At 38.2% G+C, this 20,376-nt stretch overlaps 1 protein-coding gene across 1 annotated transcript in view; it reads left to right on the forward strand.

The window, feature by feature from the left end:
* The window catches only part of klhl36 (kelch like family member 36), a 36,801-nt gene extending 23,991 nt beyond the window's left edge, over nucleotides 1-12,810 (forward strand). The window contains exons 4-5 of the mRNA XM_033035792.1: nucleotides 1,173-1,330; nucleotides 8,294-12,810. Of these exons, the coding sequence (XP_032891683.1) occupies nucleotides 1,173-1,330; nucleotides 8,294-8,840 (705 nt within the window). The 3' untranslated portion in view covers nucleotides 8,841-12,810. The remainder of the gene's footprint in view (nucleotides 1-1,172; nucleotides 1,331-8,293) is intronic.
* The last annotated feature ends 7,566 nt before the right edge of the window (nucleotides 12,811-20,376 follow it).

Raw genomic sequence — 20,376 nt, forward strand, 5'->3', positions numbered from 1 at the left:
TAGTTCAAGAACGTGGCTCACTTCCAAAGGTAGATGGTGCTGTGTAGTAAATGTTGACTAGGCCAACAATGTAGGAACTCATAAATGAATTAAAAATTAAGCACCACCAATTATTATTTTTTGTTTCCTTTCAAGGTAAAATGTAGAATTTGTAGCAGTCAAGAACTATTCCTGAACTAGAGATGTATTTCTGGTTAACAGAAAGGATTATTAAGGGAGTTATATAATTTTATCAAAACTTTGCCACTAACCTCAATCTTCAATGTGCTTTTATCATTGAGAAAGATATAAAAATATAAAGTAGTACTCTGGTCAAATAGTATCAAAGAACAGGAGAATAATTTAGTGTTGATGGAGAACACAAGTAAAGGACACAAGCAAGAGGCCAAGTCAATTAATATTTTTATGGCAGATATAGAGTCTCGATTAATAAGGGTATCAGGGGTTATGAAGAAAAGGCAGAAGAATGGGTTGAGAGGGAAAGATAGATCAGCCATGGTTGAATGGCGGAGAAGAGTTGATGGGCCAAATGGCCCAATTCTGCTCGTCGAACATCTGAATCAAGAAAAAAGTTGGAAGCTGTGATTGCTTAGGTTAGCACTTGCGCAGGGACATGAATATTTAATTGCCTCATTTGTACATTAAAAAAATGTAACAGAAAGAAAGGCCTCTTCAAAATTAAACATTGCATAATATTTACGATGTCTCAAAGAAATATTTCTTTGTTTTGCTTGTTGTTGGTACCAAAGAAATATTTCTTTGAGACATTTCTGCAACATAATCACAGTTGTATACGAGGAAAATGTGGCAGCCAGTTTACCCACAGCAAGGTCCTGCAAAGAGCAATTTAATAATGAACAGGCTTTTTTCTGTGATCTTGATTGAAAGATAAAGATTGGCATGATGCAGGGGGGGGGGGGGGACAATCCTGTTCTTTTGAAATGATGCCGTATTTGCACTAGAATCACGAGACTCCATCTTGATGCTTAGATTTCTGACGGATCTTCAAAATAACAAACCTTGTGACTCAAAGGGAAGAGTGCTGCCAACCACACCACAACTGACACTGTACAATGCATAGCATTGAACTTTTTACAAAATGCAACTGAAATTATGAGAAGTATGGTTATTTCACATGTGTGGTTCTTAGATGTTCTAGGTTTGCTTTTCAGGTTGCTCCCATGAACCAGAGGCGCGTAGATTTTTACCTGGATGCCTTTGCTGACTATCTGATAGCTGTTGGTGGCAGAAATGAGAATGGTGCTTTATCATCTGTTGAAATTTATGACCCCGTTAAAGATTCATGGACCTATGTTGCCGGCCTACCAAGGTATTGCACTATTTTCGTTCTTATTTCTATTGATCATCTGCACTGATTTGAAGACTGAAATTAATCATTCATGAAACCTTAAATCTGTAATTTGCTTTTTGAAAAATGTATGCTTAGCGTGTCAAATTTGAGAAAATACAAGAGAGGTGCTTAACGCAGAAGGGAAAAAAGTAAAAATGATACATAAAGAATAGTAAGATTAAACGAGAACTTACCAGTTTGAAGTTTGATCTTGATTTTATGAGGAGTTACGATGAGCGATTACGTGAAGGCCGTCATCCCACTTGGCGCGTCATGCTTCAAAGCAGCGGTGTGGAATCACAGAAACAAGTAGTTGACCATGAACATAGTAAGATTATGAGAACTGAAATTACCATATGACCTTGATAATATGAGGGTGGGAGCGGTGGACACGTAATCGCTCATCGTAACTCCTCATAAAATAAAGATCAAACTTCAAACTGGTAAATTCTCATTTAATCTTACTATTTTACTTCAAAGTCACGTGAGTGACTACGTGAAGATTTCAAAGCTCTGTGATTTCACGCCGCAACCGAATCCATGCGTAACACACTGCTTGAAGTGACCATGGATGAGTGAAAAAAGATTCATGCATTCAGACATGACTTGGTTTGTTATGCTGATGCTTGATCATCCAATGAAAATAATAGCGACCCCTTTCATCCAGAGGAAACTATTAACAAGTCAAAAAATTGAGTTGGCAAATACCCCCGATATGGCAACGGTTGTATTAAAAATTGGTAAAGTATGTTCGTTTGATCATCCTGCAGCTGCTAGGATGTGGTCCAAAGCAAACGTACATAATCCTATGAGCTGATGTGGTAGCAGCCCCGGTGGAGTGAGTATTAAAATATTAGTATTGACTCCTCCATTCGCCAAACTCCCGTTTTACCACCTGAAGATGGTAGAACTACTTCTTATGAAATATATATATATATTTCTACCATGAAGATGGTAGAACTACTTCTTATGAAATATATATATATATATTTCTTCCACAAAACATTGTTTCGTTTGGAGCCTTTGAGGTTCTAAGTGATCTAGACATGTTGTGAATGTGTGACTACACATTCCCGAAGGTCCATCAAGTATGCCATGAAACTGTTTGTACCTCACGCCTGGTTAGCTCTATTGAGAGCTGGCTTGAGATAAGATGTAGCTTGAGCCCCCTGCTGAAGTAATGTTAACATTACGTCATGTCCCATACTCCCATGTTACTGGGCCTGGGAGAACTTGTGTTAAAATATCCTATATAATTCTGGATATCAGAGGGTAAGGCCCGACAGAGTGGGTTCCACTTGCTGCAGCAAATATGATGAGAAGCACGTTTGCACCGTTTAATGGCATTGTAAACTGAGTATTGTCAAAGACTCGTAAGAAATGAACTCTAGGACATCAGCTATTCGTGCTGTATTGCATGTAACATGTGTATTCAGCTAGAACCGTTTCCCATCTGCTGAATTGGAGATGTCCTGCCTCTTTTTGGTGCTATCCTGCATTCTGCAGTGAGCACTCCACGGATTTGTCTGACAACCCGCGGCGCAGGAAATCGTCTCGGAGTCTTCAAGTCAATGACTTGATGTATCATGCAGATGCTGGTCTCCCGAGTCACAGACTGTACCAGCAGGTTTTATGCTTTGAATTCCCATATAGGTTCTATATAATTCCTTATATTGATAAATTGCAAAACCCCACTGATGAGGCAGAATGGAGAAACACACATGCAATAATTCCTCCACCAAGTGGCGATAATGTATCTTTTGCCACTGTATGCCACATGTTTTGCAGCTGGTAAATAAGCCTGTATGTAAATATATCGATATTCAATGTTCCATCGAGCCAAAATGACATTAAATACTTTGTAGTCCAACATCCATCCTGTGTTTCATAGATTTCACATGGGATAGTAGTTTTAAAATAAGATTAGGTAAATATCACAGGATATTTAAACTTCATAGTACCCATGTGACTAACATATGCCACCCCCATAGTGTATCGACTTGGAGTTGAGCATGCAGATTGTGCACATTCTTACAATAACCTTTAATGTATAGAATGCACCTAGTTATAGGTAGTTGATACCAATTACTGAAAATTGGTAATTTATGCAACCCACATCCGCCTCCGTAACTGGAGATGGCATACCATACTTCTCATCTTTGAGCACTAGTATGAATTTGTAATACTAAGTATAACCATTCAAAAATACTGGAGCAATGCTGAATACTACCACCATCGTGATTTCGGTAGCTTCAGCTGAGAATAGCATAGGTTTATTTGTAATGACCTATATGGTACTAGAGAGGTTTATTCTTTGCATGTTTTAACTTCAGGTAATGCAAAGCCCAATTTGTACCGCTGATACACAGCTGCTAAATTGTCAACTACATCTTAATGAATAGAAGCTGCTTTATAACCAACAGGCTTCTGTTGATTGCATCTCTTGCTCCAGGGCGGAATTCCTTGTTAGTTGATAGTTAAATGTTAGTCCCAATAATCAGTGGTTCTGATTGGTATCAACTTAAATTTAGCTGGATGGGTGGGACCCTGATTCTTCAAATATAGCTTGGGCCTATAACAGTTAATTTTTTGCAAAACCCAGCATTTAACATATTCCAGATAAATGATAACTAATGTTCTTGAGCTCTGAGCAAGCCCAAGCTCCGTTTGGAAATTTGGTAAATAAACCTGGGAATTGTAGTTAGCCTATTTTGCAATGCTTTAACTGTTATTATAGCCCCATCCAGGTAAATTTCAAATATCTCTGGCGATTCCAGTGAATTTGAAACTGCATAGCATGCATCTTTGAGATTGATGCTTGCCATATAGCTCCTATAAAACAGCTGTTAGACCGTAACAAAAAATTACTATTCCGAAAGTCTGTACTGCACATATGAGTTAAACCTGGATGAAGTGACATCCTCCATCTGTCGCCTGTCCTGAAAGGCAATCCTGCCCATAATACTGGGCCTGCCTCGAAGACAACTCCGGTCCGAATTCCAAGTCTGCTTGGAACCTATGTATGTTGTGCAGTAAAAATAATCACATGTTTATCTGTTTTTTAACTCATGTTATTGTCATTTTGAACAAAAACACAAGAGTAAAAATTACCAACATGTAACTGGTCCACAATCCCTTGTTTCGGTAAACCCATACCCACCTACCTCCATGGCTACCGGTGGTCTTGTGGTAAGCCCAAAGGCCCCTGGTGCGGATTCCTTTTCTCTCCTTGATTGGGAGTAGGACTGGTAGGGAGTGTGGATTCCATGTTTCTCCTGACCTCTGCTTGGGTCTTGGTCTGAAAACCTCATCATACTGAGCCTGCCTTGTAAGACAATTCTGGCCATAATTCTGAGTCTGCCTTGAAAGACGACTCTGATCGTATTTCCGTGCCCAACTTTCAAGCTACCACCGGCTTCAGTGAACTACTTTCCCCCTTTGGAGGTGTGGGGTGTGTTGTCGCCTACTGATGAAGTTTTGCTTGTTGTTGGTACCTTGATTGGTCCGACAGCTTTTGCTTCCTTCTGGTCTTACCTGAAGAGAAGATTCGGCGGCTGGTTTCTCCAAAGTCACCCTGATAGCGCTGTTCCCTTGCCGGCACTTGTAACGTGCGGGTATTCTGCCAACTGCTGACTCTTGAGGCCATATGCATGTGCTTCAGTATGTTCATACTTTAAATTCGAGATCAGTTACCTACTGATCACTCGCACTCCCCTCCACTGAGAGTGAGATTTGTAGGCAGCCCTGAAAACAGGTGCTGCCGCAGGCCCCTGAGGTTACCTGCGCTGACATGGCCCCTCCAGCGGATCTAAATGAGGTTCTTGCTTTGGGTCAGACTGAAACTGACCGTGAATGCTCCTCTCCGCAGAGCAGGAGACATTTGTGCAGCCCTGAAACAGGTGCCGCTGCCTGCGGGTTCTCCATAATACGCGGGCTGATAACTCCCTCCTTTGGAGTATATCATTGTGGAGCACCTCTCCATCAGGTGCTCCATGTGGGTTTTGAACGTTTAAACACGTTACCCATAACCCTCCAATTAGGTTTGCCTAGGTACTCCTGGCCCGTTTTGTTTTAATGAATGGGCCTCTTCCCAGCATTCCTCTCCACAGAGAGGAGATATAATGTAATGGCTAACCCTCCAAACGTGTTTGCCTAGGGACTTCTGGCCCATATGTTTAAATGTTTGGGCCTCTTCCCTGCACTCCCCTCCGCAGAGAGGGGGATACAATTTTCTTGACTAACCTTTAAAGACCGTCTAGGTGCTGTCGGCATCTGTCCGACGATGCTGGCTCCGTTCCAGCGATTCGTGAGGCGAATTTTGACCGCCACCCTGTCTCTGTAACGAGTCCCGCGGTCTCTGTAGCGGCTGCCGCGGTCTCTGTAGCGGCTGCCGCGGTCTCTGTAGCGGCTGCCGCGGTCTCTGTAGCGGCTGCCGCGGTCTCTGTAGTGGCTGCCGCGGTCTCTGTAGCGGCTGCCGCGGTCTCTAGTCGGCTCGTTTGCGCAAAGCGAGTCAACGTAATGACGCGCCAAGTGGGATGACGGCCTTCACGTAGTCACTCACGTGACTCCGAAATAAAATCAACGATCAGATGCCAATCATGGCACTGGAGTTGGGGGGAAGGTAAGGACTGGCAGAAAAAGATGGGGTTTTTTAAAGAAAAGATTGATGCTGAGAGATAATGTTTGAGAAGGTTCTAAATGTGCTATTAAATTTGAAAATAGAATTAGATCTATTTGTACCAGCTTGCATAGCTTCAATAAAGTTTTTCACAGAATACCAAATACGGTATTGTGTGACATAAGGTGACATGTTTCTCATTCTTTCATTGACTCAACAGCATCAAATGGGTCAATGAGCATCTGATGTAGCTATAATATAATACCAATGTTGTACATATTAAAACAGGTGAATTGTTTTGTATGCCCACAGGTGTGGCAAAATCCAATCAAACATCAATCTACCATTTTCACCTTGTACTGTTTTTATTGGTTTCTTTCATAGAAACATAGAAAATAGGTGCAGGAGAAGGCCATTCGCCCTTCGAGCCAGCACCGCCATTCAATATGATCATGGCAGATCATCCAAAATCAGTACCTCGTTCCTGCTTTTTCCCCATATCCCTTGATTCTGTTAGTCCTAAGCGCTAAATCTAACTCTTTCTTGAAAACATCCAGTGAATTGGCCTCCACTGCCTTCTGTGGCAGAGAATTCCACAGATTCAAAACTCTCTGGGTAAAAAAGTTTTTCCGTATCTCAGTATCTCAATGGCCTACCCCTTATTCTTAAACTGTGACTGCAGGTTCTGGACTCCCCCAACATGGGGAACATTTTTCCTGCATCTAGCCTGTCCAATCCTTTAAGAATTTTAAATGTGCTTTAGTAGCTTCTTGAGACTGGCATTTATCACAAATAGGTGAAACGTTAGGGAAAAGTTTATTTATTTTGGTTTTTGAATAATACAATCTATGTAATGTTTTGAATTGAATTAGAGTATGTCTTACGTTAATCGAGCATTTATGCACATATAGTAAGTGTTTATCCCAGTTCTCTTTTGAAATTTTTATAGCTAGTTCTTGTTCCCAGTCTCTTCTAATACCGTCGGTTGAAGGTATTTCTATATTTAAAATAGTGTTATATAAGTATGATATTAAGTTTGCTGATTCAGCCTTTGTCTTCATTGCTTCGTCCAGTAAGTCTGGAGGCATATTATGATAGTCTTGTGTATATTATTTCAGATAGTCACATATTTGAAAATATTTAGAAGAACTCATTTGTTTTTTGTATAAAAATTCTAAAAATTCTGGACTGAAATCTTTGAAATCTTCACAAAATTATTTAAAATAAAACTGATACCAAAAGCAGAATGGATTATCTTTGGAATAATGGAAGGTAGCCCTGAACTAAACGTGTTTCAAAAGAATTTATTTAATTATGGGCTAATAACGGGAAAAAAAGCTTATACTTAAATTCTGGAAAAACGCTCCTATACCAACAATAAACATGTGGATTTCAAATATGTTCGAAACATTACACCTGGAAGATATGAGACTCCTCCTTGCAGGCAAATCAGACCACTTCCAAAAGACGTGGTCTGCATTTATTGACTTACTACAAGTATAAGGTGCAACTGTAATTTAAAAAATAAATGCTGCCAGGATCTGGTAATGGGGGATGAAAAATATGAAGTTGGTATATCCCTTTTTGCGTGGTTTTTTATAATAAAGCAATTGTTTCTCTTTCTTTCTTTCTTTTCTAGGGTCTATTTCTTAACTTTCTTCTCTAACTCTTTCTCTAATAGGCTTTTTTTTCCAACACTTTCTCGCACTATCACGACTCTCTCTCACTTTCTTTACTTTCTTTATTTCTATCTTTCTCAAAGCTCAAAAAATGAAGGGGTACAACAAATGTAATAAGATATATGTGGCTTGTACTACTGTAACTTATTGTACTTCTAATAAGTTAAAAAAAGAAAAAAAGAAAATAAAAAAAGAATTTTAAATGTTTCTATAAGATCCCCTCTTTCAAATTAATCAATTAATTTGGGAACACACCCAACACTTCGCTGTATATTGACTTAAATCTCATCCATGCCCTGTAATGGAGCATTAAAATTCTTAAGTTTTAGATGCCAGTGTTTATAAAGGTATTCTTTCCTTTGCTCTTTTCTTTAATCTCAAATGGGGCTCCGACATCTATTGCCAAGTGAACGATATGCCCATGAGGCCTTTGGACAACTCCATTGTATTTAAAATGCTGTATAAATGTGACGAATATATCATGTAATGTGTGGAGTTAGCTGAAAGATGCCACATAAATCAATCATGCAAATTGAATACTATTCCAATGATTTACTGTATTATTAGACCCATTTTCCTCCTTCAAAACTTTCTGTGAAGTGTGTTTATGACTGTTTTATCATGATCCTTGTATCTCTTTCACAGGTTTACATATGGCCACGCTGGTTCAATATATAAGGAATTTGTATATATCTCAGGTGGTCACGACTACCAAATTGGACCGTACAGAAAGAATCTTCTTTGCTATGATTATCGAACTGATGTCTGGGAAGAGAAGAGACCTATGATTACTGCCCGAGGGTGGCACAGCATGAGCACACTACATGACCATATCTATGCTATCGGTGGCAGTGATGATCACATTGAGTCAATGGAGCGTTTTGATATTTTAAGTGTGGAATGTTACACTCCACAATGTAATCAGTGGACCCGAGTTGCCTCACTTCTGGAGGCCAACAGTGAATCGGGCGTGGCAGTCATGAATGGGAAGATCTACATTCTCGGTGGTTACAGCTGGGAGAACACTGTGTTTTCAAAGGCTGTTCAGATATATAACAGAGTTGAGAATAAGTGGCTCCGCGGCAACGAACTCCCAAAATTAATTGCCGGAGTATCGGCCTGCATTTGTGTAATGAAGCCTCGGTCTCCAGAGAAGAAGCTAAAGACTATACGCCAAGACTGTGGTAGATAGTAACCAGTACAAACAGGCATAATCTCAGGATGTCCATTAGATTACTTTAGCACATTGTGACATTGAAAAAGCATGTAGCAATCTGCACTGGTGTTGGGTTTCTGCCATTTGGCAATAATATTTAATAGACGTGTGCTATTTATTCACAGTAACTGCTATGTAATGCTGTATCCCTGTGTATTACACTGTTGCCTGTGATTTGCAGGAGCCTAAATTGTTATGTGAGTGATCCTAAAATGTGATTTTGTTTTTAATAAAGTAACTTAAACCAATGGGAGAGTGTTGAATGGGAGAGAACAGTGTGGGTAAACCAAAGTGCTTCTTTTATCCATTCTAATGAGGTTAAATGTATTGTGTTTATCATACATTACTTGGAGAATAGAGTACATTTAAAATAATGCATTCAGTTATTAACAAGGGAATGCCATGTACATGAGCTGATGAGTTGCCTGGTCCAATTTCATGTACCTAATCTTTACTAGGTGATGACATTCACCAGATCTACTAAATCGTGGTTGCATTAGTGGAAAAGGCATTATTCCAAAAAAATAATAAGTATAAGAAACATTGCTAAATAGTCTGAAAGGTACCCTTTGTGAGTTTTAATGGTATTATAGGCTAGTAATTGACAGTCAAAATAACAAGCCATGTTGTATAAATAGTAGTTTATGTATGTCATGTGTACCACATCACACTGTGAGAAAGGAAATAACCCTCGGCTGCAAATCTAATTTAAATGTAATGTACAATGTGATTGAAGTATTAATGTAGCAGATAGCCATTTAACAACTCAATAAGATCACCGCAAAATAGAATATGCCCACCATTTTAAAGTAACCTTTTTTTCAACAAGCTGCCTGGCAGATTATGTCAAAAACTCGTCGTGTGAGGAATCATGGGGGTGAAGTGAAATGTTTTTGCACTTGTTTCTGATTTAAGTTGTCTGGAAGGGCCATTTGTTTTGAGTTTCAAAATGAATTATTTGAATATATATTTACAAAAGGATGATTAATCTCGAAACCAGTACATTGCACATTCCTGTATGACAGAATCATGAAGAATTTTCTCAAGACATTGTAAAATTGTGAAGGTGGCTATTTTTAGAACATGAGAGGCACATTCTGACTGTTTAAGCACAAAAAACACAGGAGTCTAAATGTAGGTGAAGTTTTATTTAATGCTTTAATATAAGAAGGCACATTTTCTAACTTTTGTAATGATGTATGGTTAAAAAAAATCTGAAAACCAGCAATAAAAAGGTAAGAGTTTTATTAGATTTCTGACTACAACTTGCCATTTACTTGAAACGGGTGTTGCAGCATCCCTTTCACTGTGTCATTTAACAGACATATCCAACAATTATAGTTCGGAATATGGGAAACCTTCCCTCAAGGAATGATTTCCTGTTTCGATTGTTAGTGGTATATTATTTTTGAGCTCCATCATTACTATTAAGAACACAAAGTTTTAGTTTCTGTTGAAAGTATTGCCTTTGGTATTAAAATGGCTATATTTAACTAAAAGTACAAATGTTACTTTACCTACAGCCTATTTGCTACACATTTAAATCCTTTCACTCCTGTATAATTTATTGGTGGATTGCTTATTTTACCTGTTTTACACCTTTTAATATGGAATACTTCTGTTAATTTGTACATTTTTTAAGAAGAGGTACAAAATGGAAAGTTTTACGCTTGATTATTTTTTATTTTAATAGCCAAGAATTAACTCTTGGCTAAAACAACGTGTCTGGGACCATAACAACCATGGCAGTTCCAGATGGAATAGGTGACTGCAATAAATATAGGTGTCCCAAAGAAATCAAAGTACTGATGTTAACTGAACAAAACATTAACGTCAGAAAAAGTTGTAGGATGTAAAGAACTTTTTTCTTAATGTGAAATATATGTAGGTTGATGATAAATAAATATAATATTGCATCAAAGGAAATCTTGTGGGATGATAAACTGGCAAATTGAGAGGACCAAATATTTACTCCTTTTATCCGACACTACAGATGCTGGAATCTTGAGATAAAAGCAAACTTGAGATAAAAGAGGAACTCAGCGGGTCAGGCAGCATGAGTAGAAGGAAATGGTCAGATGCGGTTTCAGGTCGGGACCCTTCAAACCCAAAGCATAGTCTGTCAATTTCCCACTGTGGATGCTGTCCTGACACACTGAGTTCCCCCAGCAGTTTGTTGTTTGCTCACTTATTCCTCCCAGAATGTTAGTAAGGTTGCACATTTCAGTTATTTTCTAGGGACATATTGGTTATTTCGCGCCAAGGCTGCTAATTGCCATCTCCCAATGCTATTTGCAAGGTACCTCTATTTAACTAGAATCAAAATGGCTACCATACACTCCAAGTACATGTGCCTAGATACCTTTAACAGTTAGAATTAAGTATTGCCATTCTAATTCTTGCAGTGTATGATAATATACACCCTTATGTAATATAATTGGAGGTGGTCAACACATTTCAGTAGTTTTGAATTTAGTCTATGGCTATTAAATTCTGTACCATAGCACATTGTAGCCACATATATAAATTGTTATATATATATCAAAATAACAGAAAATTCTGAATGCACTGGATTTGTCAATCACTTGACTTACCATGGTAAAGTACAATACAGGTACCATGTTCTACTCATAGAATTAATTACAATCCATATCAAAACAATGTACATAATTAAATGTCTTCATTCATTCTCATCCATCGTAAATGTACAATATTTCCTTGTATAAAAAAGTATCTATTTATTTTGGTAGAAAACTGGAAGATTTAGATAAAAATAAGCATGCCTGCACGTGCTGTAATTTTAAATGAGTTTGGATTTGGTTTTGTTCAGATTATATGTGTAGTTGGAACAGTTCATATTTAATGTAAATTGTGTACAGCAATTGCAATTGAAATATATGGTGAATGTTGATGTTTCTTGTAAATGGAGGATGTATTATTTTACCGCTATAGCATTAACAAAGCTGACTTGTATATTGGACAGCTTCTAAAATTAAATGCTCTTTGCAGACTGTTTGAGTTTTATTGATACAATGAATTTGCATTTATAAAATCATCTGTATCCTGGTATTTCAAATCTGTCACCTGTTCATTTCCATACTAACTATTTATCTGAATGTTTTATCTTGGAGTCTAGTTGGTCATGAGAACCCTATACTTCACTGAATTTTTTACCCTAACTCCTCCACATTTGTAAGAGTGTAGATTGCAATCCCAGTAGGTCAATGGCAATATTTTTCAAAACTATACAGCACACAAATATTTCAGTAATATTGTGCTTAAGAAAATGTATCTGCAAAGGCCCCTGTTTATCTGAAGTTATGTAGTAATAAATACTAACTCATGAACAACTTCACTGAGTTTAAAATGACAGATTTGAATCGTTCACTTCCCAATTTAGCCAATAGAAATTACATTTCTTGAAATGTTTTTAAATCCGTCCGCATTCCACTGTTTCAGAGACTAGTTGGTTTTGATTGACTTTGGTCAAAGACTTGCTGGTAAAATTGGTAGGTTTTCTGGACTCATTTTTGCAAAGGATTTTTGAGATGTTTTATCATTGTACCATATATTTACATCGGTGAAAATCCTAGCAGTTGAAAAATGATTTGCTAAGGGCCATTTTAACTTGTTCCAAGTGAGAAATTGCGAGTTTTTCTGGTAGTCCAGGGATTTCTGGAGTTTTTTATACTCCGGCAGCAAGGTGAAAAATTCTCCAGCACGGACCACATAAATAGGCTCAAAGTTAAAATGCAGTTATTTATTGACATCAATAATTTATACTTTATTAATTAGCAAAAGTGTAGATTCTCCTGCAGGTTGCTTGCTTCAATTCTGCTTGAGTTTACCATCTAACATTATATTTATCAGCTATAAAGAATACCAACTGACTGAACTGTATTTAACTTGGCTAAAGCCATTAATAAAGTCAAGTTTATGAAATAAATCCTATTTTGTTGTCAATAATTACATGTCATTGAGTGTGTGTACAAATTACTCAGAAGGGTTATTCAAAGAATGCAAGTATACGTAGAGAATCATTTCATCAGACCCCATTCTAATGATGGGGCCTAATCACAGACAACATAATGTAACTTGTTCTGATATTAAAATGCTGAGCTTGATAATTCCATATGTCACATTAATGACACAGTACATCTGCCAACTGAAAGTGCTGTGTACTTACTTCACAGCTTTTAATGTTTTTCATTAATCTTATGCATGTTAGAGTTCTCAAAAATCTGCATTTTTTACATTTGCACATTTAACAAATGTACAACATGCAGAACATTTAAACATCTGCATTTTAGACAATGGTGTTTTGTCAAGGCCGTTTTGCAAGATATTTTATTGTCAAAGTGGTACCATTATTTGTTCTTTAAAAGTGTTTTTTTCTCTTTTGTGAAAGAACGTATTTGTTTCACCAGGTGATCTGAAACAATTGATTGCCAGTGAAGAAAGCTAATGGAAGCCTTCAAAACAAGAGGATTTCAGTATAGGAGTAAAGGGCCTGTCCGACTTTCATGACCTAATTCACGACCTCTGCCGAGTTTGCCCTTGACATACTCGCAGCATAGTCGTAGGGGGTCGTAGGTAGGTTGTAGCAGGCCGTGATGCTAGTCGTAGGTACTCGTGGCATCAAGTAGGTTGGGGCGTTTTTTCTAGCATGATGAAAAATGTCCACGAGTAAAAAAGGTCGTGATTAGGTCGTGAAAGTGGGACAGGCCCTTAAAGAGGTTCTTCTGCAGTTGTACAGGGCTCTGGTAAGACACATCTGGAGTATTGTGTACAGTTTTGGTTTCCTAATTTGAGGAAGGACATCCTTGTGATTGAGGCAGTGCAGCGTAGGTTCACGAGATTGATCCCTGGAATGGTGGGACTGTCATATGAGGAAAGATTGAAAAGACTAGGCTTGTATTCACTGGAGTTTAGAAGGATGAGGGGGAGATCTTATAGAAACTTATAAAAGGACTGGACAAGTTAGATGCAGGAAAAATGTTCCCTATGTTGGGCGTCCAGAACCAGGGGCCACAGTCTTAGAATAAGGGGGAGTACAGAGTAGGTACACCAGACTGATTCCTGGGATGTCAGGACTTTCATATGAAGAAAGACTGGATAGACTCGGCTTGTACTGGCTAGAATTTAGAAGATTGAGGGGGGATCTTATAGAAACTTACAAAATTCTTAAGGGGTTGGACAGGCTAGATACAGGAAGATAGTTCCCGATGTTGGGGAAGTCTAGAACAAGGGGTCACAGCTTAAGGATAAGGGGGACATCTTTTAGGACCGAGAGGAGAAAAACATTTTTCACACAGAGTGGTGAATCTCTGGAATTCTCTGCCACAGAAGGTAGTTGAGGCCAGTTCATTGGCTATATTTAAGAGGGGGTTAGATGTGGCTAAAGGTATCAGGGGGTATGGAGAGAAGGCAGGTACAGGATACTGAGTTGGATGATCAGCCATGATCATATTGAATGGTGGTGCAGGCTCAAAGGCCGAATGGCCTACTCCTGCACCTATTTTCTATGTTTCTAATAAAGGGGAGGCCATTCAAGACTGAGGTGAGAAAAACCAGTTTCACCCAGAGAGTTGTGAATTTGTGGAATTCCCTGCCACAGAGGGCAGTGGAGGCCAAATCACTGGATGGATTTAAGAGAGAGTTAGATAGAGCTCTAGGGGCTAGTGGAATCAAGGGATATGGGGAGAAGGCAGGCATGGGTTACTGATTGGGGACGCAGCCATGATTACAATGAAATGCGATACTGGCTCGAAGGGCCTCCTCCTGCACCTATTTTCTATGTTTCTATGAAAGGAATAAGTTGCTTGAGTAACTCAGCAGATCAGGCAACATCTCTGAATAACATGGATAGGTGTCGTTTCTTGTCGTGCTCGTCTTCAGATTATCTCCCTGATAGCCAAAGAAATTCTTCTGTACGTTCCAAAGTGCTTTTTAGTCACTTTTTGAAGTGTAACGTGTTGTGATGAGGAAAATGCAACAGTCAAATTATGCACATCAACACATGCAATTATAGTGACCCCCCCAAAAACAACTATTTCTATATGGTGATGCAGTTTGAGGAATAAAAGCCAAGATAATTCCTTTCCCCGCTGCATTTTAAAATAGCACCAAGGGGTATTTACAGCCACCATTTTGTAGCAGGGACAGTGACTTTGAAAGCCATGAATGAGTATCCATTGATCCTCACTCCACATCAGTATTGAGTGAAATTGTAGAAAGACATAGAAATGAAACATCATTAAACATGGCAAAGATTAACTTTCCATGAAACATCAAAACACAAACAAGAAAAAACTTATTGACATTAATAATTAGCAAACTGAGTACAGCAGTGCTCTCAATGTTAGATAGCTGCTGTTTAGAAAAAAACAGATTCTGGATGCTGTGTTCTCAGCAATGTAATGCTTCCTCTGGGTGATGTTTGTCTTTTATAACAATCTTTTGCAATATCTGTTTATGATAGTAGTCTCTGTAGTCAAGGTCAAAACTCTTAATTCTCCTTCCCATTTCCACACTGACCTTTCTGTCCTAGGTCTCATCCATTGTCAGAGTGAGGCTAAATGCAAATTAGAGGAACATCATCTCATATTTTGCTTGGGCAGCTTACAGCCCAGTGGTATAAAAACTGATTTCAAGTAACCACGGCATTCCCTCTCTCTCTATCCCTCCCCCACCCAAGTCGCACCAGGTTCTCGATTTCGTGCTGTGTCTCTAAAGCCTAAAGTTGGGTAACCTTTCATCAGAGCTGGGAAATGTCATTGAACTGAAACATCAACTCGGTTTTTCTCTCCACTGATTCTGTCTCAGCTTTTTCAACATTTTCCTTTATTGTAAAGTAAAACAATAAACAGTTACTCTGTTATTGTTGTTCATTGTATCTCTTGTGTTAAGCCACATTTGTATGTTATATGAGCAGCCTTTTAGATTTGTTGTTATGTACAATGAATCAACGTATTACCATCTGAAGCCAAATGATACCTCTGTTTGTTAAAGCATTGTTTTGTTTTGAATGATGCGCTGCATGAATAGCAGCATTTTGTTTTTAATTTATTGAGCATTTTTCCAATAAAGCTGTTGTCAGACTGAGTTACTGTCTTTCCCTCCGCTGCCAAAGATTTGATTGGGCAGATAATCTGTACAATATTGCAGTGCAATCTAGAGGAATGTGATCGAACTGAAACCCCATTTTCTGTCATGGGTGGATATGAAGACGTGCATGGTAATGTTTGAAGAAGGGCAATGGAATTGATGGTCAATGCCATAAAAGCTAGTTGTTATATGAAACATGATCCAAACAGTTTGCAAGTCAGTAATGCAGCTAGCTGGCAGTGTAAGTAAAAAAAAAAACAGGTCAACCAAGGGCAATATGCAGTCAAACCAGGCCGTTTCTATCACTCAGATATTGTCACATTCACTCTTACCACACCGCAGAACATGCCTGCAGCACAACAGAAGCTGGCAAATGCATCCCACCAGCCTCCCAAGTGTTTGTGTGTATGCACGGGTTGCACATAAATAAAGTGTTTGTAACGAGAGGAGGAGTTGTGATAGATTCAAAGAGACTGACAAGTAGGATAGACACAAAAAGCTGGAGTAACTCAGCGGGTCAGACAGTATCTCTGGAGAAAATGAATAGGTGATGTTTCGGGTCGATACCCGACTCCGGACTAAGAGTCAGGGGAAAGGGAACCAAGAGATATAGACAGTGATGTAGAGAGATATAGAACAAATTAATGAAAGATACAAAAAGGTAACAATGGTAAAGGAAGCAGGCCATTGTTAGCTGTTTGCTAGGTGAGAACGAATACAGACAATGAGACTTCAACAAGATGACTTCGAAGCTGGTACAACTTGAGTGGGGGAGGGATGGAGAGAGAGGGAATGCCGTGGTTACTTGAAATCAGTTTTTATACCACTGGGCTGTAAGCTGCCCAAGCAAAATATGAGATGATGTTCCTCTAATTTGCATTTAGCCTCACTCTGACAATGGATGAGACCTAGGCCAGAAAGGTCAGTGTAGAAATGGGAAGGAGAATTAAGAGTTTGGACCTTGACTAGAGACTTCCAAGTAGGATACTCAGTAATAAGATCTATGTTAACGTTGGCTGCTCCCACTGAATTATGGCTTTGGGGTGTGGGAGTGAAGGAAGCTATAAAATATCGCCCGGTGTTCATTCTGCTATAGTTACCATAAATCATTTCAGTTCCACAATAAACAACATTGCTTCATCTGAACACAAGGGAACAATGTCTCATTAGTAACATTTGATGACATAAACAAAGATCAAAAGCTGCAATATTTGTATCATTTGTTTTCCATAAACCATAATGCCTTCTAAATTTGAAAGAAAGTCAAATTATAGTATTTTATCTTTTATTTTCCATTAGTACCATTATTTATGTAATAAATGGAACTGAGTGCATGTGTATACATTAGACCAGCGTTTCTCAACCGGGGTTCCCCGGAACACTGTGGTTCAGCGAAAAATCTCTTGGGGTTCCGAGAAAAATAGTGATAAATACGATAATCATGTGTAAATGCATTTTGGAGTCATTTTTGTGTTAGCGAAATCTCGTGATGTTAACAGGACCTATGTCATCCTTTGGTAATGATACACAGTAGGCAGGCGCTCATCCATTCCACATACAATACACAAAACAGATTGCAGCAAAACCGCCTTGGAATTTTACATTTTTAAAAAGTTCTCAGGTTTAATGAGTACTGCAGAACGTTGGGAGTCGTTTAACACTTGATTCCTCTGAGATCACAATGATTTGTTAACTGCTACTGTTAATGTTTGTTAACTGCCACTGTTAACATGTATTAACACTGTTATACGATGTGTCACCAATACATTGATATGCATTCCTCAGAAAATATAATTGTGGTTTGACCTTCAAGTATTACTGACGCATTCCTTTGAATATAATTAATGGGAGAATTTCTTAAAACTGTCTGATGCGGGTCCAATTACCATTTGAACTTTGGATGTATTAGTGGATGGGAAAGATTTAAATGGGTATCGAACGGTCATTAAGGGCTTCAGCGGTCGAGCACGGGCTTCCTGGCGTGGAGGTACATGTTATTTAGTAATTTTTACCCATCATTTAGGGATGTTAGAGATCAGGGAAGAGATAAGACATTTGCCTTCCATCACTATGAGGAGGTGTTTGGAGATTCACTGTGATGGATGTTTGTGTGAAACTGTGTTAATTGTGTGTTTCGGTTTATTTGGTGCTATTATGACTGCAGGGAACGAAATTTCGTTCAAACTTTTGTTTGAATGACAATAAAATGCATTCTATCCTATTCTATTTATATGAATTTAAAACATTTAAGTATGTTTATCTTTATTTTTGTTAGTTTATCAAAAGTTTATTTATGTATGTTTTTGTTAGTTTGTGAAAAGTTCATGTGTGTGGTTTTTTCTCTCTCTCTTTCATTCTCTCCAAGCTTAGTTCTGCGTGCCTTTATTTGCTTCAGTTTTATTTGTTTGTGTTATTTATCGTTATTTATCGTCTTCTTCACATTTTTTGCTTTTTTGTGTTTACAGATGTGCAAATGAATCATTTCAAGGGTTCCGCAAGGGCCAAAAGGTTGAGAAACGTTGCACTTGATACTTGCAACCGAGGGAGGAGGTTTGACTTTAGATTTATTATCGTCACATATACCGAGGCACAGTGAAAAGCTTTATTTGCATGTCATCCACTCAGATCAGATAATACGTGCAGGAAGGAACTGCAGATGCAGGTTTAAACTGAAGATAGACATAAAATGCTGGAGTGACTCAGCGAGGTCAGGCAGCAACTCTGGAGAGCATGAGTTGGGCTCCCATTCCTTCTCTCCAGAGATGCTGCCTGTCCCGCTGAGTTTCTCCAGCATTTTGTGTCTAGATCAGATAATACTATACATTAATACAATCAAGTCAAACTCCAGTACAACAGGTAGCAATGTTACAAAATTTTGAGATTTTAAAAATCAAGTCTGTAATTTATCCCATCAGATAAAGCATAAAAATAAGTTTAATTTGACACCTAATTCACTTTCATATCTCAAGTATTTAAAAAGTTATGGCCATTTTCATACTGGGAAATGAGCATCTTGTTCCCTATTGATTTTCTATGGACATAACAAAAAAGCTGTGATCGTGAACAGTCAAAAGCCCATAACTTTCTTAAAAATTAAGAGAACTGAATGAAATTTTCAGTTATCATAGATTGAAGCATTCTGAAACAAATATAAAATAATCTTACTTGGATGACCTGAAATTAAAGCATATAATTAGTTAGTTACCTAATTGTAGCTAATTTCAGACTTCAATTACTAGATCTAAACATCTATCCATTTCTTAATAAATGATTAACATTTTTAAATAGCCTAAATGTCCAAATAATATTCACAAATAATTCACAATAAAACATGATTTTTAAATCTCATTTACATTAATTTATAGGCCAAATGGAAGGAATTTAGTGTTTAATTGCTGTAAATAAATGCCCATTTAAATCAGCTTTCCAGTGGGTCCCTGTGGAACGCGCTGGTTTAGAACGTTCACATTGCGGTAGATTTGTGCCTCAAATGCCGAGAAAAATACTGCGCGATATAATGGTGCCAAATTGAGCTACTCGCAATAGTAAACTTTGTATAACGGGATCTTTAGAAGCCCTTTTTAATGTAAAAATATACAACCTAACTTCTGCTATTTGCTTTATGAGACCCAGCGGTTGGTGACGGTCGCGGGTTTAAAGATTGATTTTTAAACTACTATAACTATTATTCAAGGCCTTTAAACCTAATAATAGCTTTTGCGACGGGGTCTTCCAGCGATTTTTCGTTAATAATTAACTAGGCTGAACATTTTCGATTGGAACAGCTTAGAGAAAATCGCGTTTTAAACCCGCCCCCTCTAAACGGCGCCAAAATCGCGCACACCCACAACGGAAGATTTTCAAGGACGCTTCAGGTAGGCTTTGCAACATACCTACAACAGGTAGAGCAAAAGTCATGATGTAGCGTGCAGACCTGCAACTATACTTCAAAAGAGGTTTCATTGACTGTGAAGAACTTCAGCGCAGACTGAAGAAATGACAGGTACTGTACAAATACAAATTTGTGTATTTTTCTGTGCTTTTTATGCCATTTGGTTAATTAAATAAAATTGGTGTATTTACTACTAATGTTATGCATACTGGCAAGCTTCACTCACCATTGTAGCTAATTTATTCAAAATATCTTCATTAAAATGACTAGATCCTGTATTCAGTGTAACCTAATCATTTGAAATATGTTTTGGTGGAAGTGAGGGCACTTAAAAGATCACGTCTTCTCTGCTTCTGTTTTTGAAAGTGGAACAAGGAAAGCCAGTTAATTTTCAGTTAATGGTGAAATCACACAAGTAGAAATTGCATCTGAATGGCCTAATGTTCTCCTTGAATTGTGTATGTCTTCCCTGTATGATGAAATGTCTTTCTTTTTTAAATCATCTGAAATCAT

The sequence above is a fragment of the Amblyraja radiata genome, chromosome 17, assembly GCF_010909765.2.
Source record: "Amblyraja radiata isolate CabotCenter1 chromosome 17, sAmbRad1.1.pri, whole genome shotgun sequence".
Taxonomy (NCBI): Eukaryota; Metazoa; Chordata; class Chondrichthyes; order Rajiformes; family Rajidae; genus Amblyraja; species Amblyraja radiata.